This window comes from Pelodiscus sinensis, chromosome 13 (genome assembly GCF_052426305.1).
Source record: "Pelodiscus sinensis isolate ZL-2025 chromosome 13, ASM5242630v1, whole genome shotgun sequence".
NCBI classification, from domain to species: domain Eukaryota; kingdom Metazoa; phylum Chordata; order Testudines; family Trionychidae; genus Pelodiscus; species Pelodiscus sinensis.
Genome location: NC_143064.1, coordinates 21,097,354 through 21,125,272, shown reverse-complemented (window position 1 = coordinate 21,125,272; position 27,919 = coordinate 21,097,354). Strand labels below are relative to the sequence as shown.

The 27,919-nt window shown below is 43.1% G+C and overlaps 1 protein-coding gene across 7 annotated transcripts in view; it reads left to right on the top strand.

Annotated features, from left to right (window-relative positions):
• Nucleotides 1–27,919, top strand: part of ACSL4 (acyl-CoA synthetase long chain family member 4) — a 58,067-nt gene that overhangs the window by 13,367 nt on the left and 16,781 nt on the right. For 3 of the 7 annotated variants that reach the window (XM_089781846.1, XM_075940935.2, XM_075940936.2), the window contains exons 2-6: nt 16,830–16,876; nt 22,492–22,731; nt 23,944–24,121; nt 26,894–27,003; nt 27,096–27,234. In XM_089781846.1, coding sequence (XP_089637972.1) covers nt 22,504–22,731; nt 23,944–24,121; nt 26,894–27,003; nt 27,096–27,234 — 655 coding nt within the window. In that variant the 5' untranslated portion in view covers nt 16,830–16,876; nt 22,492–22,503. Of the gene's footprint in view, nt 1–16,829; nt 16,877–22,195; nt 22,732–23,943; nt 24,122–26,893; nt 27,004–27,095; nt 27,235–27,919 lie in introns of all 7 variants that reach the window. The other 4 variants (XM_075940931.2, XM_075940932.2, XM_075940937.2 and 1 more) reach the window with 2 other exon arrangements.

Genomic DNA, 27,919 nt, shown 5'->3' with positions numbered 1-27,919 from the left:
GTCACTTCCTTGAAAGCAGTGCCATCAGAGGTAGCAAAGGGAGGGAGCAGGAGCCAATGTCTGTGATGAGCTGGCTTTAAGCAGGCTTCCCATGAGCACTGGCTCAGAGGCAGCTAGGGGGTGTGTGGGGGGGGGGGGGAGGGGAAGGAGGGACGGGCAGGGGAGGCTGCCACGAAGCAGCCTCTGACCACAGGGTACAGAGGCTGTTCCACATGGAGCATGGAGCAGCCTCTGTCTGCGGCAAGCCTGGGCCCACCTCAAGCAGAGGTTGCTTTGCGGCAGCAGCCCCTGTCCACAGGGGGTCTAAACCTGAGCCTGCTGTGGGCAGAGGCTGCTTTGTTGTAGCAGCCCTGGCTGTGGAGGGCCAAAGTTCCCCACAGACAGAGGCTGCTCCACACCCTGTAGAGCAGCTTTTGTCCATGTGGAGCTTGGACCCCTGCCACAGATGGGTTGCTCCCACCCTATGCTGCTGTCTTTGTATCAGAGGCAGCAATGCAAGATGGCAGGCAGCCAGTCAACAAGGGGAGCTGGTTTTTAAACTGACTCCCCTTGTGGACCAGCTCCTGCCTACCACTCTGTGCTGCTGCCTCTGCTAGAAAGACAGCAGTGCTGGGTGGCAGCGGACTCCCTTGAGACCCGGGCTGGAGCACACTGGCTGCCAGCCCTGCCCCTGGGGACTATTGAATAGTTGTGTAACTGATAATAGTTTGTGATTACATGGCTATTCAGTTACACAATGTCTAACATCCCTAGTTATATCAGTACAAGAGTGTCAATAAAAGCTTCTTTCTTGGATTTTTTTTTTCTTTTGTGCTGAACGAGCAGGTTGTTTATGCTTTTGGTCTACATAAGTCTAAGGTAATGCTAAATATTACAGTGAGGCTTCAATGATTCATGCTTCCAGACCTTATTCTTTCAATACTTCATGGTTTTTCCTCAAAATTCTTCCTTTCTTTTTCCAGGAATTATTCTAGTCTCCACTTAATCTCCAGCATTGAGGTATGGAGTAGGGATGTGAATGGTTAACTAGTATGCATCACCCTTACCAGATGACACTTACTGGTTACGGTTAAATGGTGGCCTGGCTCTACTGAAGTAACCCAGACAGGCCCCTAACACCATGGCGTGGGCGAGAGGTGCTTCAGCTCAGCCAGAGAAGCCTGTAGTGGGGGCCTCCCCAGCCCGGCCTTCCCCTGTTTCAGTGGCTAATGGGTTAAGTATAATGTTTAACCAGTTAACTGATTAAGTGGGATTTTATATCCCTAGTATGGGAGGCAGAAAAGGAAGGAGTGGCTGTGTGGTTACAGAACATAAGCTGTAAAAGGAAGTTCTCTTATCGTGTTAGGATGGTGTCATGCTGTTTTGGGAGGTTAGCAACTTACACTACCTTTTCAATGAAAAAATGTATGCTAGCTTCCAACACATCCCAATATGAGAGAATATATACTAGTTTTTTCACCAAATTAGTGATCTGTGCTATGGTGAAAGGTAGATGGTCTGTGCTGGAGATAAATGGAGTTTCTGTTACAAATGGCACATATTCAGAACATATCACTGCTGAAATAACACCACAGCATACAATCACCTTTCAGTATTCTGTTCCTCCCAGGAGTACCAGTACTCCTTGATACTGAATATAACTGTTCCTCACCTTGCCTAGTTGCAACATAAGACAGGAATCTACATTTGGGGGCTTACAGTGGTTCTCTGGACTGTCACGTTTTTACACTTTGACCTCTTGCCTGTGGTAGCAGGGTGTTAGCTCCATAACACTACCAGCCGTATAGCCAGTCAAGCACCCTCCTCTGGACTGTGGCAACCCTGTCATTGCTTGCAGATTAACCAAAGGTGCACCCTAGTCTCTTTTGAAGCATTCCCTTTGACAGCTAATCAATGACACTGGTTACTCACAGAATTCCCAGACCCTCTGCTTCCAAAAGAACAAAGTACCCCAGTTTTACTTTCAATCACCACTTCTGTATAACACATAGCACTTCTTAAATAAAACCTGTTTTATTAAAGAACGGATAAAGGTTCCACTAGAAAGAAAGGTTTACAATACAAAACAATACAATCAAATGCAAATGAGGGTCTACATTTATTAATAGTTACTTTTCTTATCTAATACAGGTTCTCTATAGCCCCTAAAGTTCAGTTTGTAGCAGAGATGATGGGCTTCCCAGGTACTGGGATTCAGTGTTTCATTAACAACATCCCTTGTTCAACAAAATGTTTCTTCAGTGATTGGATCCAGGCTCTTACGCCACCATGTAATATACTGGATCATTCTTTTAATATACCTTATCTGTTATGTTCCTTTTTACTTCTGAGTGGTTTCAGTGTTTATAGTATGATAGTTTTCCATGGACTTTTCTGTGCTGTTGCAGTGGTGGAAAATTGTGCAATCCATTACATAATTAGATAGCCAGAGAGTGGTGACAATTCCCTCTTACTTGACTGGGCCATCACCCAGAAGTATGATTCCCTGGTTACTGACTTATACTTCAAGACCATAAGGCATAGTTTTAAAAATAGTTACATTATTTCTTAAATATTACCATACACATCTCTTGATTATGAGTAATGATAAATTACAAGTTTTCAGTAGAAACTTCGTGTGCTACATTTGATGGACAAGTGCCATGAAAGTGGTGTACCACATCTGAGGCAGGGGTCGCTTGTAAAGAAGGGTGAACCCTTGCCTATTGGCACCAGTGGGCCTTGGTGTCACAGTGCTGACCCCACTGAAGGGAAGAAAAAAACACTTTAACTCCCATGGCCCTCTCTCTGACTAACAGATGGGAGAATAAGAGTTATGATGTTAGAGAAAGGTCTCGTTCTTCAGGAAGATGGAAGACCACTGTGATATGAAAGCTCTTAGTGTAGGGATAAGGGAGTGTTAAATACAAATACCAGGTAAAATACCTTAGGTGGTCAAATACCAACTACCCTAACAGTCTAGGCTTCTTTACCCATTGGTTGTGAAGGTTTCTCTTTTGGCAAATAAAGACCTAAAACATTTTGATTTCCATATAATTCCTCTTGATAGAGTTGTGGCCTCTGGCTGCTATTACTGGAGAACCTTGTGTAGTAATTAAATTTTTAAAAGTGGCTTTGTGTACGAACTACAAAAAATTAAAGACAAGACTATCTGTTCATTTAAAAAACACACACAAAAATAAACTGTCATGCTGATGGCTGATATCTGAGAAGGCAGGAAGTAAAAAATGCAAATGCAAGACTGATGGTTTCCTTGATAGTATGTGTGTTAATGAGTAAAAAGGTAAATTTATAAAAAATGGTGACAAAGCATTTTTGCCCCAGTGGTAAACTCAGTGCTAGATAGACAAATGGATATTTCAGAAAACCAAATGTTTTGTTTAATACAGTAAACTCTCTCCAATACTTTCACCTCTTTTCTTTCTGACTTTAAGCTAGTCATTAATGTGTCATATACTTGCCAGTGTGTAGTAGTGGCAAAACAATAGGTCAAAAAATTGGGAATCTAAGCAATAAAAAAATTAACACCCTAATTTGTGAAGATACTTGAAGGAGATTCACATAGTATAATATGAATGTAAATGAATAACATAGAATGGATTAATTTCTCCAGAATCCTTTTGTGACAAGAGTTTAAGGGGAGCCAGCTGAGGTTACTCAGTTACGGCCGAACTGCAGAGAATGGGGGATCTACTTTCAAAGTTGATGGTTATTCCAATACTTGAGATTTACCAGCAGCAAGCGGGGCAGGAGGAAGCTGGCTTTGAAGCTAGCTCCCTATGCATATCAGCCCCTGCGGAGCTGCCTGGGCCCTGCTCTGCTACCGGGCAGGTGGGAGCCAGTACACAAGGGGGAGCTGGCTTAAAAGCATTTCCTGCCTCCCCCTCCCTCTGTGTCATAGCTTAATTAATAAATGAAGATTGCCTATCTCCTAGAACTGGAAGGGACCTTGAAAGGCCATCGAGTCCAGTCGCTGCCTTCACAGCAGGACCAAGTACCATCTCTGACAAATTTTTGCCCCAAATCCCTAAATGGCCTCTGCAAGGATTGAACTCACAATCCTGGGTTTAGCAGGCCAATGCTCAAACCACTGAGCTATCCCTCCCCCAAAGCTGAGAAGGGCAGACAGGAGCCAGTTTTTAAGCCAACTTCCCACATTCACCAACTACCATGGAGCTGCCTCCCCCCACATGTATTTTCATCGGCTACACGTTTACAAATAAACATGCATTTTAACATCCCTAATACATACAGACACAAGTACAGTTTTGAGATCAGATTCATAGTAGGGATGGTGAGGTTTGTAGTTGCAAAAGGTTCTTACAGAATTATTCAATAGGGCTAGGTCTTCACTGGAAAGGTTTGGTGATGAAAGTGCTGTTGACATGCAACAGTAAGCCAAAACTGAAAACCAGTGAAACCATTTTTTCTGCCGCCCATTGTTGACATTTTATGGCCACATTGCTAGTTCCCCTGTTAACAGAAAGAACAAAGCAATGTGAATAGGTATCCCACAGTCTCTGGGGTCATCTTCAGCTGCTAAATATGGTGGGAATTCGCAACGTAGCACTTAGACACTGAAGAGGGAGAGATCATTGACGAGGTTGACCTTCACCAACCAGACACTTCACCAACTGACAGATCTTCTTCCTTGCCTGATGAGGTTGTGATCCCGGATGACTCATTGCCGAAGGATGACTTAAAGCAATTCCAAGAGCTCTTCAAGCGAATTGCTGCCAGCCAAGAGGTTATCCTTTCTGACGTGCAAGGAGAAACAACACTGATTACTGAAGAATTTACAGACATTAACAAAGTCGAATATTGCGCTTCCTAACGACAAGGCAATCATGGAGACAGCTGATGAGTGTGGCAAACACCAGCCTCCGTCCCCACTTCCAACAAGTGAGCTGCCAGAAAATATTTTGTCCCCTCCAAGGGCATGGACTTTTTATTTTCCCATCCACAGCCCAGTTCTTTAGTGGGGGATACTGCTCACCACTGATGTAAACGGTCCTTTCAAGACCTCTGCCCATGATAAGGAGCACAAACACCTTGATCTTTTCTGTAGGAAGATGTATTCTTCCTCAACATTACAACTTCGAATAGCCAGCTACACCACCTTACTTGCCAATTGTGATTTTGACAACTATGTAAAATTGACTGTGTCAAGAAGAGGAAACTGCATACCAAATCTGGTGGCCCTAGCTCTGTGGTCACCAACCCGTTGATTGTGCTTGACTGGTCGATTGCAAGGGCTCGACTGGTTGATTGTGAGGGCTCGACCAGTTGATCGTGAGGCATTCGGGCCCTCATCTATTTCCTCCCACCCCCAAGAAGCCCCACTGCCTACCTCCAGCGAAAATGGAGGTAGTGCCAGCTTCCTGCAGGGTGGACGGAAGTCCTGCAGCTGCGTGCCAATTCTGGGGGTTCCGGCAGTGTAGAGCGTATAAGGGCTGGGGATAGCAAGTGATGGAGAGGAGGAGAATAGAGATGGCGGGGCTTCAAGGAAGAGGTGGGGTCTTGGGGGAAGGATGGGATGTAAAAAGATCTGCCCTAGCTCTTACTGTTTAGGAGGAGTTCTTGAACAAACCAACTCAGACACACACAGACAGGTGCACTCTAAAATATAGATAGGTAGATACCAGTTCTTTATTCTCATTCCCAGTGTACTCCCCCTGTTCTTAATATCAGCAACATTGTTAACCTAAAATTTCAAGAGAGAAAAGGTAAGAGCTGTTTTCCTGCTGCATTCATTTACCTTTCCAAGATGTAGTTACAAACCTATTCTACAGTCCGCTGGGGCAGGGCCAGCAGCCATTGTATCAGAGGCAGCAGCACAGGGTGCCAGGCAGGAGCTGGTTCACGAGGGGACCCAGTTTAAAAACCAGCTCCCCTCACGGATTTGGCTGCCTGTGGTGGTGTTCTGCTGCTTCTGAGAGAGGCAGCAGTGCAAGGTGGAAGCAGTCTCTATGTGGGAGGGGTCTGAGCTACTGGACCCTGTGCGAGCCAGAACTGAGCTGAGCTGCCTGCCTGCTCAGCTCTTAATCCACTTTAAATAAAGAGCAGCAGCAGGGGTAGGTCCCAGACCAGTTGCAAGCCAGGACTGAGCAGCCTGCTAAAAATTTACTGGCAGGGAGAGGGGGAAAGGGCTTTTGCTTATTGGTTAATCAACTATACTATTACATCCCTAATCTGGATGCCTCATGAAGATTAGTGAATTTATCCTCCTCACCCATTCTGTGTTTATGTACTGTATAATATTGATCCTCACACCTCAGGTACAAAATAGTTGAGCTTTACTATAGTAGGCCAAATCTTGAACCAAGGCTGTGGAAATGGGCTGGGTCAAAGGAATTGAAAGGGAGATTTTCTTTACTCCCACACAATCCTACTGAAGTTGTAAAGGTCCAAGTAGGTAGATCTATCAGCAAACTGGGACCTTTATTAATTTGTTTGGGATTCTTTCCTTCCTTCCTTACCAGAAAAAATATAAATTGTGTAGTGAAGATTATTGTTCTCACTGCAGGTTATTAAAAAGATATTGTCAAGGACAGAAATAGGAGCTGCAGAAGTCCCAATGGTCTGAGAAAGTAATGGAATCCATGACCTCTGTGATGGACTTGCAGCCTTAATTATAATAAGTCTAGGCCTTACCATATTTTGTACTGAATTCAAATTTTTTTTTAAAGAAAAATTTATAATTAACAAAATGAAAAAATCAATTTAAATAAACTTTTTTGGAAAAAATAAAAATCTATATTAATCTCACACTGTATCTAGAAAGGCATTTTAAGTTACACTATAAATTAGTCCTTCATAGACAACAGGCTGTGATACAAATATGACATGACAATATATCAATTAATTTTACAGGTATTTCCTTTACTTTGTGTTACTTGTGACTCAGTTATTTAAAAACATGCAGAAATCTGTCTGAGAGAAACTTGAAAACTGTTCTCTGAATACTTATTTTTCCAGCAAGTTTTCAAGTTGCCTAAATTTTGGCACAGTCTGGTGTTACAGAACATTGACATCACTTATAAACATTGAATCATTTCCTTTGATTTTTCTCTTAACCTCTGTATCCCAGAAATAAGACGTAAAACTTTACTATTTTTTTATATAGTCTTGTCTCTGCCTTATAAGTGCTTACTTATTCATGTTCCTAGGGATACATGTAATAAACTTGGAAAGAAATCTAGTGAGTAGTTGGTATATCGAATTCATTTTCCTGTCTGCTTAATCCTGTGGTTTCTTTCCAGAAATGAGATATATTTCAGTATCTTTAATTTCTTTCTCTGATTCTTTGTTTCAAACCAAAACAGTAAAATGGACTTTCAGTTCTAGTATTTAAATAAATCCAGGGAAATCAAGATTAATATTTACTGTTGATCATGGTAATGAACTACACATTGATTTGATGTGCTCTGTCACATCTTTGTAATATGTAAAACTAGGGGTGTGTGTGTGTGGGAGAGGGAGAGAGAAAATATTTATCATGGTATCTCAAATGTATAGATTTGGCTAAATAATAGACAAATTCCAGAAACCTTTTTTGATAATATTTTTGTCTTTTTTGTGGGTGGAAGGTTTCTGTATCTTCTTCTGAAAGGATTGAAACCCTGAATGTTCATTCCAAGGATGAAATCTTGGCCCCATTTGAAGTCATAGGGAGTTTTGCCACAGATTTCTCTGGGGACAGGATTTCACTCTGTGTTCATTTTAACTAATACATTTCCCAAATTCTAGTCTTTCTTTGCAACAGTGAATACTTCCCCCCCCCCCTTTAAACCCACACTCCACTTTCTCGCTCAAAAGATTTACTATTGTATATTCACTATTGCCATTTATTTCATATAATTAAATTTTTTTTGTAAATGCAGCTTCTTCAGTTAAAATGTTAATTTTTCTATTCATGATGTTTTACAACAAATGTAGACATGGGCGAAGTCTTTTGAAATAACCAAGGAACTAATACACATTAAAAAGCATATGAATTAGGTAATGTTCCTCCTTTTTCAGTGTTTGTAGTAGCAAAAAAAAATCTTACTAGTGCAGGCGTGGCCAACCTGAGGCTCAAGAGCCGCAAAAAATGTGGCTCCTGACAGAACTGGAACAGAACCCAGAACCGCTCAGGTCAGCTGCTCTCATGGCTGGGCCGCTGTGAGGCACATGCATGTTCACGGCCCATGCCGTTCCATTCACGGCCCCCAGCGCACTGTGTCATATCCTGCACGTACAGGCCCGGTCGCACACAGCATCCCAGCATGCACAGGCTAGCAGCTGGCCGCTGAGCGCAGGCAGCGGCTTTGGCAGTGGCTCCGGGACCTGGGCATGGGGGAAGGGGGAAGAAGAGAGGAGGATTAGGTGGGGGAGGAGGGTGCGCATGGCGTCCCGGATGTGGCATAGCGGCTCTGGCTACGGGACTCGAGCATAAGGTTGGGGGGGAGGGGGATTGGGTTACAGCAAGGAGAGGTGGTGTCTGGCTCTGGGGGAGGAGAGGAGAAGGAAAGGGGGATTGGGTTGCACATGGCATCCCAGTCAGTTCATGCTCAAAGTCGGCCGCTCAACGCACGTGCCCCAGCACCTGGAGGGAGAAGCATGGCTGTAGCGGCGGTGGTGGCTCCGGGACCCGAGAATTAGGTTAGAGTGGGGGGAGGGGGATTGGGTTGGGGGGGGGGGGGTGTGTGTGTGTGTGCCTGGCTTTGGGGAAGGGGAGGAGACGGGTGTTGGGGGGTAGTGTATGTGTGTGCGTGGGGCGGTGGTCCCTGGCTCTGGGGAAGGGGAGGGGGACTGGGTTAGAGCAGGCTGCTCTTCCCCTCCCCTAAACAGCTGGCACGCTTCCTGAAATGCTAGGTCTGTTGCACCACTGCTGCTTGCCAGGGGAAGGAGTAGGAATCCTGGGCCTGCATGCCAGCTCCAGCTTCTCAGGAAGTATGTGGCTGTTGTGGGGAGCAGAGGAGGAGCACACTTTTCTGAGAAGTTGGAGCTGGCATGCAGTCCTGGGACTTCTGCACACACCCTGAGCAGGCAGACAGCATGGGGGAAGGAAGTTCCTGGCGGAGTGACAGACCGGGCATTTCAGGAAGCGCACCAGCTGTTTAGGGGAGGGGAAGAGCAGCCTGCGCGCTTCCTGAGACCCAGGATCCCCAGGTACTGGCCCCAGCTGTCTCTGTTGTCCCTTCCCCTGCACACACGCACACACGAGTACCCTGCCCCAGCATCCACCAGCACCCTGCCCCAGCATCCACCAGCACCCTGCCCCAGCACCCTGTCCGCTGCCTCCACCAGCACAGTTGGGGCCACATTAGTGAGGCTTGGGGGATTTTGGATGCGTTGGTTTTTTTGCATCTCACTTGTGTGGCCCCAACTGACTTTTCTGTGGGTCAGTGACTCCTGACTCAAAACAGGTTCCCTGCCCCTCTCATAAATAAAGACAACGCTGAAACATTTTGTGTTTGACTTAATATTTTATTTAAAATTGCAGCCTGGCCAACAAGCCCCCAATTGGGGCCAAGCCCCCATCTGGCTGCAACATCATAACACTTCTGCTCCCCCCCAGACTCCAAACCTGAGCCTATCCTGTAGAACACCCTGTCCTGAGCCTCTCACATCCCCAAATTCCTGCTCCCCCACATCTCCAGTCTTCTGCCACAACAATCCTGCACCATCCACACACTGCAAAACTGTTTTCAGAGCCCATCATACTCCCAGCCTCCCTGGCCTGAGCACCTCATGCACCCCAGCCCAAACTCCTGCACCCGCACAGCCACAAGCCTGTGGTTTGCTCAGCACCCCAGCCTACCACCTGACCCCAACACTCTCCAGCCTGGAGCCCCCTCCCTGAGACAGCATCCTCTTCTCTACTTCCTCCTGCACCCAAATTCCCTCTCAGAGCTTGCACCTCTCACTCTTTTTTTGTGAGCCACAATAGCAGTGGAGACAGCGTGAAGAGCCAGGGAAAAGTTGTTGAGCAGAGCACCCCCCCCCCCCCCCAAAAAGGCAGGACTGAATACTCGGAGAAAAGTTAACAAAACAAAAAAGCAGCCATGGGACCACCACCTATTTTCCCTCAGTGCAGCGGTGGGTGTTTTTTTGTTTCGGTTTGGTTTTGGGTTTTTTTTGGTTGGTTGGTTGGCTCAACAACTTTGCCCCGGCTCTTAATGCTGTTTCCATTACTATTGTGCCTCTTTGTCTGGAACAGGTTGGCTACTTCTGTACTAGTGGAAATAATTATTAAATTGGTGCTTCCTTGCAATTAAATTGCACAGGCTAAAATTTCTGGGCAGACACTTAAAATAAGTGTTTAAAATAATACTTTAAAATTCTAATTGCAAACATTTGATGAGTCAATACTACTTCCTCTGATCTAAATTACTGAAATCATGAGTGGAACATTTCATCCTTAGATAATAGGTTTTGTCCCAGCTTCTGGCTTTATACCCTGTGCTCCATTTTTCCATTCTTTAGCTCGTGACTTTCATCAACACTTAATTTATTCAATAATTGCTCTTAATTTAAATCTCTTGCTTGACATTTATTCCATGTGTGTGTCATTTAAAAATTATAGTAATAAATTGAGGGCTTCTCTGATGTCCCAGAGTTGATGTCCTATTTTAGGTTCTGTTCATTGCTAAAGGAAAAAAAAGATGCATATCAAAAACTCTCTCTGAACCTTTTAATTACACAACATAGTCCTGCTTTGATGTTCATCTATTAATTGCTACCTAGCATAGATGGTAATGCTTATGTAAGTAGGCAGTAGAGTCATTTTATACTCTCTCTTTCCAAGCACTTGGACAACTGAACTATAAAAGTTCTGTAATTAGTAATATAATGTGTGCTGTTGCATACCCCCTCCAAAGGTGCAGTAGGCCCACACAAGCTGGAATGGCCCATGGTATGGGCCGGGGGCTGCTCCAGCCCAGACAGACTGCCAGTTGACCATTTACTAAGAAGCATCATTCAGTAAGGTTAACTGGTTACATTACTGCTGGTTACCTAGTAAGGGGAGGGGGGTAAGGTTTAGGCTTACTGGTTAACCAGTTAGACATTTACATCCTTACTCTCCTGCCTCCAAAATAAATAGTTTATAGGCAAAAAGGGTTCGAAAATAACGCTTAATTAGGCATTCTGGTTCAACATTTTTTTTTTTCATAAACTGATGTGAAGTAATATAATACTTGATTTTTTCCTAAGTATTCTAGGTTTACAAAGTAGCTTCATTTTCATAAGACCAGGATTTTTACACATGGAGAGTTACAGTGTGAACTTTATCCGACTTAATAGTAATCTCTACTTGACTTGCCTTGAAAATGTCCTGAATTATTTCACTGACACAAGACATTTGCGTTGTCCACCCACCCCAAAAATTACACATGGAAAAATAGATATGAAGGCCTAACTTTAGATTTCAACACTAGTGCGCTCATTTTATAGCCAAATGAAATCAATGTCTAGATCAGGAGTCGGCAATCTTTCCAAAGTGGCATGCCAAGATTTAACCCTCCTGTCTTGGGCCGTGCTACTCTCCCAGGAGTGGGGAGGGGCTCTCTCTGCCGTGCGCCCCAGTTGGTCTCCTGCCTGGGCTCTGCTCTGGCTTTTCATGTGGGGAGGGGAGGAGCAGTGCATGCGCACACTTCCCTGCAAGCCAGATCTGGTGCGGAGCCTCAGGGCTCCCCCTTTTTCCTCCACCGCCAGCACAGGTTCCCTGTTTCAGGGGTGGGGGAGGAGCACGGGGAACCTCATTTGTTGTGCATGTCACTAAAAATCCTATTGTGTGCCACTTGTGGCCCGCATGCTATACATTGCCAACCCCTGGTCTAGGCATTCAGCTGGTCTGAAATGATTGTTTATGATGCATATTATATGTAATATGCGCTGTGGTATAAAGAGGTAAATGGCATGAGTTTTTGGGATGGTCACATTACACGATAAGGAGAAAAGCCTCACTTATACATATCATTCCATAAGTGTCAATAACATCTCTATATCACAATATTGTATTTTTTGTACTTGCCTCATGTTTCAATAAAAGCTATTATAGGAACTCTTCGGAAAATGTTTTGTGCTTTTTTTTTTTTAATTTTTTTTATTTTAAATATTGAGACTTTCTGCCATTAGCCTGTAAAAATTGGCATCTTGGTTAATATGGGCAAGTCTACACTAGAAGTGCATCTAGTGAATATACTCTCCCACTAGCATAATTACTCCACCTCTGTTTGAGGCAGAAGCTCTGTTGGGAGGAGAGTTTTCACACCCCTCAATGACATAACATAGATCCACGTAAGCAGTTGTGTAGACCTGTCCTATAAATCCAGCTATCTAAGTAGCAGAGGGAAAAGACTTTTTAAAATTAATGTAGTAATCTGTTAGAGCATTTAGAACATTTTAAATCTAAAAATAACTAGCATGGAAGTGAGAGAACAACCTTTAAAACTACTAGGGGGCTGCACCCCCTGCTTGCTATGCTCGCCACCCCTCCCTTTCTCTCTGTGCAGAGGTGTCTGGCCATGGGGGAGGGGGCAGGAGCAGGCTGGGGGCAAGGTGTCTGGCCAAAGGGGAGGGGACAGAAGCAGGCTGGGGGTAGGTGTCTGGCCAGGGAGAAGAGGCAGGAGCAAACTGCGGGTGTGGGGTCTCAGCAGGAGGGGGGTCGGGCTCAGATAGTGGAGGGGACCCAGCAGCTCCTTTCCAGCAGTGCACCCTCCCCCAGGGCATAAAATGGGAGCTGAAGCAGCCCATGCATGCTGAAACCATTTACTGGGTCCGAACCAAGTACGTGGGAGCCTGATCCGCTATAGCTGCTCTGGCCTTCCTAGTGGAGTGGTGATAATGGTGGTTTTGTTGTTACTGCTTTGTTGGCAGCATCATGGAGCATGCTTTTAGTTATTCATTTTGGGTGGTATTTTGACATGCTGCTAATACACATAAGAAAAAATAAATAATTTATTTTTTCTTATCTTAAAATTATGTTCACCTGCTTGATATTTCCTGGGAAAAAGAAAAGGCCTATATCATTCTTAAAATGTTCTTTTGTCACTTTTGAAAGGCCTGCTGCAAACCATGGGGGTATTGTACTTTCTCAAAAAAAATTGTCTCTAAAATGTGATTAATCAAAAATTGTTTATAAAAATAACCAATGTAAAAGACTGAAGGAGAATTTGGCAACTCCCATCTCTGTCATTTTATAATAAGCATCTGCTAGTTTTAATCCAATGATTGTTTTAAAGCGGCGGTTGTCAGACATTTTGGAATGTGGCCGACTGGGCTCAATGCAAACCATTCCGTGGACCACTAGTGACTAATGGGAACTCACCGCTAATTACATAATTACACTCGTCATTTTGTTAGTGCTGCAGGTAGGGAAAGTGGTTTAATTTAACCTGTAAGAAAGGAAATACTAATCAAATTTATTAAGCAGATTAAGTGCTTTAACTTTCTCATGTGTACCAAACTTCATTTTAAATAAAGTAAAATATTAATTTGTCAAAAACACAAAAGGTTTCAACATTGTCTTTATGGCAGAGGTATGGAACCTTTTTTGGGTTGGGAGCCTCTGACCCACAGAAAAGTCAGTCAGGGACCACACAAGTGAGAAGTGAAAAAACTCCTGCAAAAGCCCCCAACTATCAAAGCCCTCCAGGACAGGCTTCCTTCTGGAAGGGGAGGGAGAGCTGACCTCGAGCTGCTGCCCACGTGCAAGGCATCCATGGACCCCAGTTTGAGAACCACTGTATGAAAGTTATGTAACAGGAATTGATTGTACAGCTGCTTCCATGAAAATTAAACTTCTTTGGACTGATTCAGATGTATTTGTACAAAGGATGTTTAGAGGCAGGTAACTGACTAATCATGTAGTCGATACAATTTGTATCGACTACACAATTGATCGATGAGAGAAGGCGCTCTGTCCTAGCTCATGCTGGTTCCAGGAGCTATTCCCATTGTAGCTCTGCATTTTAAATGTAGTAAGAGCCGGCCTGGGCCTGCTGCGGGCAGAGGCTGCTTTGCGACAGCCTTCCCTGCCCTGTGCTGCTGCCTCCTATTAGAGGCAGTAGTGTGGAATGGGGCAGGCAGTATCATGGAGATGATGTTGGGGGAAACTGGATTTTAAGCTGGCTACCCCCCAGCACCGCCTCCCTCCCCTCCCAAGTTAGTAGTCCACTTGACTATTCACTTACATCCCTATTTTGTACCAGGTGGTATGTACAGAATTTTTTTCCAGTCTATCATATTCCATCTTGTTCACTGCCAAAAATGTTATTTCCTTTCAATTGTGATGATAGTTCTCTCCCTCCCTCCTAGTTCAATGCTTCTTAATAACTTCCCATAAAGGACTCGTGGCGATTCTTTCTGCAACCTCTTCTCCTTAATTTATTTGGAGAAACCAGTTACACATAGTGTCCTCCTTTTAGATGCAAATGTAGACTCATGGATCTCTGTCTCACAATAATAACTCATAAATTTGGGGGTGAGGAGGTGGTTTTTTACCCTTAGTGTCTTTGGTGAGAGGGTTAACGTTAGTTGAAGTGGGGGATGGCCACCGTAACTAACACCTATTAAAATACTTAGCTCCTGTTACTAGTTTGCAATTCAAGTGCAATCATCCCCAAATAGTCTCATCTAAAAAGTTGTATTTTAAAAAACCACAGTCCTCAGTAGACTTTCATACCAGATTTAACTTTAAAACCATTCTAACACGTTGCCAGGTCTTTCTTTCCCCTTGCTATTGAAGAATTGCTACTCTTCTGTTTGTTCCTGCCAGAATTTGAGGCCAAATTCTCTACATAATTACACTAGTGAAATACTGCCCTCCTCTTTCTCCACATTGCCTAAAATGTAGCTGCATCAGGAAAACAGGAAAAACTGTTCATTTCTTGCTTCATTTAGTGTGTCTGGAAATCATAATAGTCACCATTATGACTTACCAGGTCAAATAGCCAAAGATGGACTGTTTAGTTAACACCTGTTGTTGATATGGAGGTGACTATTGGAGTTATTTTAATTAAACCAAACCCAATATATGCCATCCAATTTTAACCTGTTAAACTGTTTTGAGGTGGGCTGTGGGCTCAGGGCTTGCCCTGCTCTGTACTAGGGAGGCTGCACTGGTGCTCCAGCCCCCCCACCCCATTGAGGTTGGAGCACCAGTGCCGGCTTCCCACTGTGGAGGAGAGAGCCTTGCAAGCTGGATCCAGCTCATGGGGGCAGGAAGTGGCTTTGTGTGCTGCTGCTCCCTACCACTCCCCTCCCCCAACTGGGGGAATGGTAGCACAGGAAACGGCTTGCCTGGAGACTTTCCCCACTGCTCCCTTTGGTCGGAATCTTGGCCAATGAGAGCAGCAGGGGGGTGCATTGGAGTGGCTGGAGGTGTAGAACCAGGTAACGTCCCCTGGACTCCCTCATGTTCAGACCTCCACCCCACTTCTGCAGCCTCCCTCCTGCACCCTATCTCCCGGCTAGACTCTGTAGTCCCCACCCCCATCTCCTCCATACCTATTGTGTCGTCATGGTTGGTTGGCTGGTGATCTGTGGAAAGATCTACATTGAGTGGAGTGGGCCATGGGCCAAAAAGTTTTAGAACCACTGCATTAGAGAGTGTTAAGGTCCCCATCCCACTGAGTCCTATCCCCTCACTCTCAGATCTCCCTCTGACTCACAACCATCTTCACCTGGATCCCTTTTCAGAGTCCTGTTGCTCTTGCACATGGAACTACCTGAGATCTAGTCATTCAAATCCACCATTGAGTCACCAGTACCCAGACTACCCAATACAGAATCTTCTTACCCCACTCCTGGATACCTCCACATACAAACCCCCACCACATTTGGATCCTGCTAAGTTGAGCCTGCTTCCCTGCCCACACCTGGTGCACAGGGACAGGGCCTCAGAGTGTTTCTGGGGCAGGCTCAGCCTTTGTGCTATATCAGGTTCAGGTACACCTTTGCCACCAAGTCCCTGTCCTGGAGGTTAGGGGGAGCTGCAGAATTATCTCCCACCTCTGCAACCAGTATTCTGTGCTCCCCACTAGGGATGTTAAATTTTGATTAATCAGCTGATCAAGTAGTTGATGGAATTTCATTGACTATTCGATTAGTCAATGTGGGGTGCGGTGCTTGCTATCCTGGCTGTGCCTCTGCCTTTTAAATATAGTAAGAGCCGCCTGCAGCTCTTACTGTGTTTTAAAAGGCAGAGGCACAGCAGGGAACCCCAGGTGAACAGGGACTGCTTGAGTCCCTGCTAGGGATGTTAAGGACTAGTTAACTATCCCATAAACAAATGCTTATTGGATAGTTGACAGAATAGTTGACTAGTTGCTCCTTCCCCCCTCCCCCCGCCCCCTGCTGCCTCTATTAGAGGCAGTGGGGAAGAGGGGGTACTTCAGAGCGGCAGCTTTGAATAACAGGTGTGCTCAAAAGACGTGGATTAGCTATTTCGGGATACCTCTGGTATCCCAAATAGTGCTGCGTATAGATGTAGCCTTAGTGTGACTGCTTTCATACCACAGGCTATTAACTATCATCCCTAAACCCCTGTATTTGACTAAAGCATGACTGAACATGTTCAAAGTACAAGGTTAAAATGTGAGTAACTTGTGCATTTTGTGACTTGGGTGGAAACTTATTCTGTTTCATTTAAATGTGATAAAATCATTACTTGTATCTTCCTTTGAAAAGGATAGGGGAGAACATGAATTCAACCTCACCATTAAAGTACATAAATTACAGGTTAAATTTTTTGTTTATACACTTAATATTTTTACTGAAGTTGATACATGACCTTATCAGTCACTCTTCTCACACCCATCTTCTCTCCCATTTCACTGTAGATTGAACCTTTATTGAAGAAAGCCCAGTCATTACTTTCAGCTGTCCTGTAAGTATCTTAACATTTATTTTAAAGGCAAAAAATTACAAGTTTCTCATTTTTTATCAAGTTCTACAGCATTTTTTGGATTTCCAACTGATTTGATACAATGTGAAGTGTCTTTCAAACTACTACTTATTTTACAAATTAGCTAAGTCATTTATTTAAAAACATCTTTTTACCATTAAATCTGATTGGAAACTTCCACAAAATGCAGCTTCTAACTGTTTTGCCTTAACATGAATGTAAATGGCAGTGTCCGTGGCTTGAACCTTGCAATGCTAGTTACAGAAGCAAGGTCAGCAATTGCAGACCTCTGTTGCAAAAGAGTTAAGACATACATACCTTTTCTCTGATAGAGGATTTGTCAACTCTGCTTTTCTTCTTTTGGGTAATTATTCTGAAATCTTTTCATCACTTAAGTGCCTAAAATATTTCAGTAAAATTTTAAATGAAAAAGTTCAAGTAACTATTGTAAGGGTTGATACCAACATCAGGTGAGAACACTGAAACACATATGAAATTTAAGATCATTTATTTCATTCAAGATGTATGGCAAAAAACGACTGAGCCTTCACGATTTCCTTTTAAGTGTGAGTTAACTTTTGTCACACAATGCTCAGATTCAGAGTTATTACACCTAACCCCTACATATAGATTCAGATAGTCTTAGCCAAAACAGTAGGGCTGTGTCTAGACTGCATCCCTTTTCCGTAAAAGGGATGCAAATTAGACACATTGCAATCGCAAATGAAGCGGGAATTTAAATCCCCCCCGCTTCATTTGCATAAACATGGCTGCCGCTTTTTTTCCAGCTCGGAGCTTTGCCGGAAAAAAGTGCCAGTCTAGACTGGGATCTTTTGGAAAATAAAGCCTTTTCCAAAAGATCCCTTATTCCATTTTTTAAGAGGGCTTGTGTGTTAGATGCAATAAAACACTCCAGCTACATCTACACTGGCATGATTTTCCGGAAATGCTTTCAACGGAAAAGTTTTCCGCTAAAAGCATTTTTGGAAAAGAGCGCCTAGATTGGCAGGACGCTTTTCCGCAGAAGCACTTTTTGCAGAAAAGCATCCGTGGCCAATCTAGACGTGCTTTTCCGCAAAAAAGCCCCGATCGCCATTTTCGTGATCGGGGCTTTTTTACAGAAAACAGTACTGTGCTGTTTACACTGGCCCTCTTGCGCAAATGATTTGTGCAAGAGGGCTTTTGCCCGAACGGGAGCAGCACAGTATTTCTGCAAGAACACTGACGATCTTACATGAGATCGTCAGTGTTCTTGCGGAAATTCAAGCGGCCAGTGTAGTCAGCTAGCAGTTTTTCCACAAAAGCAGATGATTTTGCGGAAAAACTTGCCAGTCTAGACCCAGCCTCCCTGCCTCAAAGGACTGACAATCTAAGACTGAGATGCAACAGTGTGTATAATAACAATGGAAAAATGTGTTGGAAGGAAAATGAGGCAAATGTCAATAATGTTATAATAATGTGTACATAACTGGGCTTTCTTGTATTTTTATAATACAAATCAAACTACAGAAGCCACTGTAAAAGGGTAAATAGTACTTTGATGTTACAGCAGTGGGTGCCAGACAAAACCCTAATGCAGGTAGACTATTGTGTCCATTTAAAATTAGTTGTTATAGAAATCATCTTAACATGTTTGTTTTGGATCATAATCAGATAATTATGATTTACAGTAAATGTAAAGATTCTTCTTAATAAAGTGCCTAATAGATTTAGCACTTATTGCTATCCCTTGTACTACTTCAGCATATTTACACGATGAAAATGTCCATATAGTATAACTTAATCACTCTTTTCATGGTATTGAGGATATTGAATAAGCTGTTTTAAAACTTACGTTAAAATTAATACTATGATAGCATATGCTTTGTTCTAATCTCTATTCCAGTTCAGAGTTGTAGTTCTCAATGCCAATACTTAGATATGTTTATCTTCTACACTTGCTAATCTGTCTCCAAAGTATAGAAACTAGAACCTCTTATTGTACCAGATCTTTTGTCATATAAAGTACAGATGTTGCTGAAAAGCAGTGTTTTCATTTGAAAATGGGGAAAGAGTATATGTTAGATGCCAATCCATTCAATCTCAGATGTTTGTCAGTGGACTAGACTGACCCTTGCTCCTATTGATTTCTGATTTCTCAAGTCCCAGTTCTGTCACCTTTACTTAGGCTAATTAACACTTTACAAGTAGTCATGCTGGTTTCAGTGGTAAGGAAACTAAATTGTGCCTTGAAAAATTGTGTTGGCCTGCTGTAATCCTATTCTCTGATATGCTCACCATGCTATGTTGCATGCATTTGTCTTTTGGAAATACTGAGAATTCCCTTCTCAGTGCTGGTTTTATTACATTGTGTGGTGTTTAAATACCGTGCACTGGATCTTATGCAGAAATGCTCGGATTAAAGCTTATTTTAATTTATATATACAAATTAAGCTAATTGGAAACACTCTGACTAAAGTAACTGGAATGAAATTATCGACATGCCTTGTGAGACGACTAATATAACACATGTCTGCCCTTCATTTAAAGTGACTGAAGTTAGTGTGCAAGACATATTTAGGGCTTCCTTCAAAAGACTTAGATTAAAATAGGTCCTACATAATATACAGTAACTTGGATGTAATACACAGAAATGTAATTCAAATAGTGGCTGGTAATACAGCAAGAATTATTGTGTTATGCTGTGTTTGCTGAGCAGCTACAGTGGTGCACTTCTTACAGTACCAATATAGTGATACCTGTCTTAAGCAACACCTCGGTGACTATCCTACAGAGTGTTTCACGAAGATGGCTATCTAATAAAAGTGAAGCAGAACTGTACTCAAATTGTTGACATTGAGATGAGTTAAAGCAGGGATGGGCAAGATACCTCTTGCGGGCCGGATACGGCCTGCCAAGTCCTGTGGACACCCTGCCAGGACTCTCAAGCATGCAGCAGCTGCTGATCTAAGCACTGGGCTGCTCCTTGTGCCTTTCTGCTCTTGAGGGAGGCTTCACATGATCTTCCTGCCTCCAGCCCAGTCCTCAGCTCCTATTGGCCAGAAACACATGGCCACTAGGAACTGACCTCAGCCAATCTCAGTTCCTGTTGGTTGGACACAACCAGCCAATAGGAGCTGAGAGATTGGCCTGGGAGATGGGGGCAACACAAGCCTCTCCCCCTCCCAGAGCTGGGAGTCACCTGCAGTTTCAAGCAAACTGGGGCTGCAGCAGGCAGTGAACCCAGCCTGCCTTGGGGGTGCTGCAGGTCTGCTGTCTGGGATTCACTTAGGTAAGCGCCTCCCAGCCAGAGCCTGCCTCTGGCACCCGCCCTATCCCTGCACTCCAACTTCCTCCCCCAGGTCACAATCCAAACGCCTCTGCACCCCCGGTCCCAGCTCACAACTCCCTCCAAGACCCTGTACCCCCTGCTCTGGGCCAAAATCGTCCCCTGCACCCATACCCCATCCCTGACCCTACACCCCAATCCCCTGTCCCAGGTCACAACCCCCTCCTTCATCCAAACTCCCTCTTAGGCTTCACACAGTGCCCTGCGCCCTTCTGTACCCAACCTCCATTCTAGACCTCCACACTTCCACAGAAGAGTTCGGCTCTTGACCACTTACCAAACTCTTAATGGCCCCCCACCAAAAATTATTAACCTCCCATCTTTTAACTCAGGGATGGGCATCTAAAGTAGTGATTTCAGTGACTAAGCAAGACAGATGTCACTGTACTTAAATCTTGGTGAGAAAACATGTAATTCACTTTGGAGTAGAGGGGAATTCTGTACTTTTGTCAGAATTCAGCATAGTACCTGTGACCAACTGAATTTATTTGCTAAATATGCACTTTTTAAATTATTCTGTAGAATGAAAGCACTACTACTTTCCTGCCATATATCATGGCCTCTTCCTACAAATCTCATGCATTATTTCAATCAGATGGTGCTTATACATAATGGATACTACTTTGTGTGCTGAAGAAAATGTAACTTTCCATATTAATGGGTGTCTCTAGTGCTTATGCCGTTATTTATGGTTATTTTTTTTTAAACAAAAATTGAAATTAGTCACCCTCCCTCACCTGAGGCAGTGAAAAAGTGTATAAACTACATAGAATAAATTCCTTGGTATGTCTATACATTTTCCATTCTTGATGTGTCCTGAGAGAACTCCCTCATCCTCAAGTCTCTTAATCAGACATCCATTAGCCAGATGGGGAGATGACAATTCTTGCTCTAAATCAGTCAGCCCTGCTCCCAGTGTGTTGGAAGAGCTTTTTTTGATAAATGCTCCCTTTTCTTTGCTTCCCTGAGACTGTGTGCATTGCCTCCACAGCAATTGCAACCTTAATCTGACAAGGAAGCAAAGGTTAAATACTGTACTTGAATCCATATCTCCCACACATCAAAGCAAAATATTGGTGTTAGGCCACTGAATTGCCCCAAACAAAGTGGAATGTTCAGTTTATTTTTTAATATCTATATACTAGTCCTCTCATAGCTCTGATTTTTACAGTCCCTACTCAGGAGAGATTCCTGTGGAATCACTGTCAAATACCTCAAGATTTTATTCTGGTTTTGTGATGGAAGATGAGTTGGACTTTTTTTTTCCAGAAGTCTGTAAATGTGTGTCATTGCCTCATAAATCAAGTCTGGATAAATTGGACACAGAAACCTGACATTAAATAGAGCTTCTCAGGCATGATTTAAAGTAAAAGCAGTTGCCAAAGTACAGTAATGTTAGAGGAGGAGCTATAAGAATCTTGTATATTACTTAGATCTATGGTTTGTGTTTTAAAAAATTATATATAATTTTGAGGATTCTAAGTAAATATGCTGTATTCTGAACACTAAGTTGACTTAACTTTATTTGTGAAAGTTATAAAAAAGCACTAACAAATCTTTCTAGCCCTAACAAAAATATTTAAGAAAAAAAGCTATTGACCTTTTACCATAGTTACTCAGCTTCAGGATTGCAACTTTAGGATTGCTCAACTAGCTTAGAAACACAATATTTTGATATATGTAAAGGACACAGTGCACTTTAAAAGACCAGAATCATTTAAACAAAGGGGGTGGAGCAGGGACCTTAAGAGTAAATATTTGTGGAGGTAATAAATAAGGAAAAGATCCCTCTCAAAACCAGTTGCTCATCTGCCTCTCAAACCAGATACTTCAGTCTCCTTTGTCTTGCTGCATGTTGGGTTGAAATCATAAAGGTTTGAAGCTAATGGACTGATTCCTGGTGTCACTAATTTGCTAAACGTTCTTTTTCTTTTCTTTCCTGCTCTCTGCTTGGCTGCGATCTTCACCCATAGGAATCTGACTTCCAAAGGTTACTGATATTTTAGCTTTTACTCTAAATCTGAGCTATCTAAGCTTCATTTACTATTGTTTCCTTGAATGTACTGCCACTTACTGCTGCTTCTGCTCTTGCCTTCTTCAGAGATCCAAGATTCTCTGAACCCAAAGGATAGAGAAACTTTTTTTTAAACTGTCCACTATGAAACTTAGACAAGAAGTATGTGCCATTTTCTTGCTCCCTGTGTACTTCTTAATATCTGTGTACAGTGCCCTTGTATTTATTCCATGGTATTTTCTTACTAATGTGAAGAAGAAAAAGACTATGGCAAAACGCTTAAAAGCAAAACCCATCTCCGACAACCCTGGAAGTCCATACCGTGCTGTTACTCACCTTGAGTCACTAGCAACCATAGACACCCCTGGAGCGGACACTTTGGACAAGTTGTTTGACCATGCTGTAGCAAAGTTTGGGAAGAAGGACTGCCTTGGGACCAGAGAAATACTGAGTGAAGAGAATGAAATGCAACCTAATGGAAAAGTATTTAAAAAGGTAATCTTTAAAGTTTTGAATGCTTGAATTCTGAAATATCAAAAGCTTTGTGTCTTAAGAATAAAGTACCTATTGCCGGCCCCTTTTATATTATTTACAATTTACATTTTATGGTGTAAAACTGGATGCTTAACTGTAGTTCAAGAAGTCCAGCTGTAATACATGCTCAGCAGAAGTGAGATGAATGACCTTTAAAATGATTGTATTTGCTAGGGACGTTAAATTGTGTGTAATTAGCTAATCTAGTAGTTGATGGAATTTCGATAGTCGATAAGGGGGGAAACTGCAGAGCTGCAACAGGGTTAGCATCCAGCCCCGGGAACTAACCCTAATGCGGCTCTGCCTTTTAAATGTATTAAGAGCCTCCAGAGGTACGTCTAGATTACATGGCTCCATTGACGGAGCCATGTAGATTAGTGTACTCTAAAAAAAGGAAATGAAGCGGTGATTTAAATAATCGCCACTTCATTTACATCAAAATGGCTGCCGTGCTGTGCTGATCAGCTGTTTGGCAGCACAGCGCGGTAGTCTGGACGCTCCGCGGTCAACAAGGGAAGCCCTTGTCAACCACCCCGGTAAACCTCATTCCACAAGGCATAACAGGGTGGTTGACAAGGGCTTCCCTTGTTGACCGCGGAGCATCCAGACTGCTGCGCTGTGCTGCCAAACAGCTGATCGGCACAGTGTGGCAGCCATTTTGATGTAAATGAAGCGGCGATTATTTAAATCGCTGCTTCATTTCCCTATGTCTAGAAACCTAATCTACATACCTCCTGACTGATTCCCAAGTTGTGCCTGGTCCCAGACATTGCACCTCTACTTTTTAAATGTATTAAGAGCTGCCAGACTCTTAATACATTTAAAAACCAGAAGTATAGCAAGGGGGACCAGGAGAAAGCTGGGGCAGCTGATTCCTAGCTCGCACCCAAGTCCCCGGCTAGGCCTCTGCCTGCCCCGTTCCCCTTTCACCCTGTCCCTCCTGCTGCCTTTCTCTGATAGAGGCAGCAAGGGCAGGGCGGAGGATGGGGGGGGACAACTAGTCGAGTGATTTCTCAACTATACAACATGCATATGCTTGTCAGATAGTCAACTAGTCGCTTACGTCCCTAGTATATAAGCTGGTATGTGAAAACATACTAGCAAATAATAGGTGCAAATATGTACACAAACAGCTTAATGTCATTATCACAAAGTTCTTCTACTTTTTTCCAGTTAATCCTAGGAAACTATAGATGGTTGAACTATGAAGAAGTTAATCAGAGAGTGAATAATTTTGGGAGAGGGCTAACTGCGCAAGGACTAAAGCCGAAAAGTACCATTGCCATATTCTGTGAGACCCGAGCAGAGTGGATGATTGCAGCACAAACCTGCTTGAAATACAACTTTCCTCGTGAGTGCTAAAGTTGCATTTGCATTGACTATATTTCTAGAAAAATCTCCCTCACTGTCAGGTCCGTTCTTTATGGATAGGTATCTCTAATATGACCATCTGCATATTTCTGGGACAGCATTTGTTCAACAAAATTTTGGAAGAAAGTGAAGAGTCCTAATTTATGTTCAGTTTTCATATAAACTATGTGTTATAACAGCGATCCCAAAAATTAACAAGAAGCTAGTCAGACTAACTTTTTTAGCCTATTATAGAAGTACTTTTAGAATTAACTGACTTTCACATTTTAGGGGTCAAGAAAGACCAATTACCATTTCTACAGCAGGTGTAAAGACAAAATACTGTGACTTACTTGGACCCTTTGACTTGTTTATCAAATATTTGTGGCTAACTAATTTTGTTTGTAACTGAAACATACATAAATGCTATTTTATTGATTGCTTCTTTCACTTGATTTGCTAGGGTAGAGACTGGACATTGGGTGGAATTGAGAAGTGTTACTTTAATCAATGTACAAGACACATGCAGTACTTTTGAAAGAAAAATGGCACAATCCTTACCATATTAATACACCACAAACTTCATGGTGAAGTAGTTAGGATTGTTACACATGCACACGCACATTTTACCATTATCACTTCTATCCAACACAGACTATGCCCCACAATATGAATTCTGCCCCCTTTTCATTTTTCTGTATTCACTGAATCTCTGCTTTCCCCCAAACACTACTAGTTTTGAATCTGTTCAGTGTTATATAGGGGTTCTCAAACCTTACTGCACTACAACCCCCTTCAGACAACAAAAATTACTTTGTGACCCAAGGCCTGGGGACTGAAGCCTGAGGCCATCCAAACTTTACTGCCTGGAGTGGAGGAGCCAAAGCTGAAACTCAAGGGACCTGCAGTGTTGGTCCTGACACTTACAGCCCTTGGACTTTGCCTTTAGCGCTAGGCAATGGGGTTTGGGGCTACAGCCCTGGTCTCCAGCAAATTTAAGCCAGCCCTGGCAACCCTGTGTGATGATGTGTCAGGGTCCCCCAACTCCTGCACCCCCGTAGTGGCACGAACAGACTCCACCAGCCAGTAGAATAGAGGGAGTTTATTGCTTCTCCAGGATACAGCACAGATGTAATCTGGTTACAGGGCCAGGCCTAGGATGCCTCAGCCCCCCTTAAGATGGGGGAGACTGGGCCCCTAAATCCCAGCCCCCCTTTGCTCAGGCTGCTTCCTCCATGATTCCAGACAGAAACTAACCCACTCACTTACAGCCCTGCCTCCCCCCCCCCGCCCCCCCCCCCCCCCCCCCGCCCCCGCCAGGGCTCCACTCCCCTTCTTCCCCGCGGAGCGGAACAATGGGAAGAACTCGTCAGACAGGTTCAGAAGCCCCCTTGCATAATGACTCATCCCCTGCCCTGCTGGGCCATGCTGCAGCTAGTGGAGGTCACTCACAGCCACTGCCCAGCATAGCAACCAGCAAGGTACCCACCCCACTACGTCATACCCTGTTCAAAGGAGGTCCTGACTCAGTTTGAGAACTGCTGGTGTAATGGTTTTGTGGGAAAGGGTGATTTGGCAAAGACTATGAAAGGGGATGATAGACCGCTGTCACCCCAGGGAAATATAGTTAAAATTGCAGTTTATGATCTGTCGAGTAGAATAGCAGAGATAATAGGAAGATTTGTGATTATGGTGATGGGGAGTATTAATTAGAAATGTGAACAGCTAATCGGTTAACCGGTAAGCATCATCCTTAATAGGTGATGCTTACTGGCTACAGGTTAATTGGTATCCAGAAGTAGCCCGCCACTCACATTGGGCAAAGGACTGTTCCAGCCCCATAGGGGGAGGGGCAGCAGTGACAGCTGGCAGCCCCATGCTTGGCGGGGAGGGTGGCAGCACCAATTGTGTAAGCGGGGAAAGCATAGCCTGGCCTCCTCACCTTGTACAGGATCCCGTTTAACAGCTTAACGGATTAACTGGGATTTTACATGACTAGTATTAACTCCCCATTTTAATGCTGTATTGGAGGTGTTTCCTTACACTAAAAAATTGTTCTCTTAGGTGATATCTACGCTACAGATAAGATCAAAGCAGCTGCAGTCGATCTTCCAGGGTTTGAATTAGTGGGTCTAGTGAAGACACACTAATTGAAACTGAGAGGGTGCTCCCATCGATGCCAGTAGTTCTGCTTCTACGAGAAGTAAGGGAAGTTAAAGGGAGAGTGTGCTCCCTTCGACTTCCTGCAGTGTGGATGGCGCCAAAATTTAAGTTCAGATTCTTCCACTTCAGCTACATTAATTGCATAGCTTAAGTTGCGTATCTTAATTAGAATTTATCCCCTACTGTAGACCAGGGCTTAGAGAATTAATTAGTAAATGTGAAACCCAGACTAGCTCTTCTCCTGTATGAAGCTCCAAGAATGGGTTATAGAAGCAGAGAAATAGAAGAGATCCTAAGCACTCAGCTCTCCTAAAACATTTTCTCTCTGTGTGTAAAACTGGAAAGAGCACAGATTTGTTTTCAGTTGCTTATCATGCAGTGTTTTGACTGACATTACACTTTTTCCTCTTTCCATACAATTGTTATCATAACCATAAACTCTTTACATAAAATTCCATCCTGGAAAAACTAAAAGCTGCTTTTATTCTACAGTGGGAAAGGATTGCAGATGAAAAGTGCTCCTTCTGTAAATGCTGACTAAATTATATTCGTTCAGAAGCTTTTGCTTTGTTTTACTTTGCTCTTAAACTTATCTTTATTTCTAAAACAGTTGTTACTTTATATGCCACGCTTGGTGAAGAGGCAGTAACCTATGGGCTGAATGAATCTGGAGTATCATATCTAATCACTAGTGTAGAACTTCTAGATAGTAAACTTAAGGTAAGTTGGGAACAACTTTTTTTTGTTGATTATATTTCACTGTAATCTTACAATATATGTACGGTAAGTTCTAACTTTCCTTTGTTCAACAGACTACATTGTCAGAAATCCCATTTCTCAAACATATCATTTATGTGGATAAGAAGACTATCAATAAATCTGAATACCCTGAAGGACTAGAGATTCATAGTATGCAGACAGTAGAAGAATTAGGAGCCAAACCAGAAAATTGTAAGTGAACCAAATTAGGATTACTCAAGCTGTTCAGTAAGTGATTAAACTTGATTTGGAGGGATATGTAGGAGAGAAGAAGTATGCCCATTTAATCTAAAAAGGAATTAGCATTTACTGTAGAAGAAATTCCTGTCCAACTCAATAATTTTAAATATGTGGAAAACTAGAAATAAAATATTTTTTGTTTGCTTCTGTTAGCTTAATGTTACCTTGTCCCAAGTGGATGTTTCAGATATTCCATTACATTAATTTTAGAATGTGAATACCATAGTTCGACTGAGCTCACTTTTTAAAATAAAGGAAGGTCATAAAATGAAGGCCATGTTTGGTTGGGTCTTCTGTTGTGCTTTTTTAAAAGAGTGTTTTAAAAATACCCATCACTATTTTCTTCTCTTTCCCGATGACAGTGATGAGCATTTGTTTTAGAAAAATCTTTCTGGCCAGTTTTTGTAGCTAAAAAACTACTAAGGCTGGGGGAATAAGCACTGGACTCCCTCATCTAATCCCTGAGAACTGCAGTTGGATGTCTGGCATGAGAAACAAGCTTCCTTAAGGAGGAAGTGAGCAATCATGAGGATTTACTTCCTGACACCAAGGTCTGCATTGCTTGTCTGTCAGCTCCTCTGTATTACAAGATGTGAGCGGTTAATGGAGTTGGTTGGCAGGAACAGGAGGCTTATGT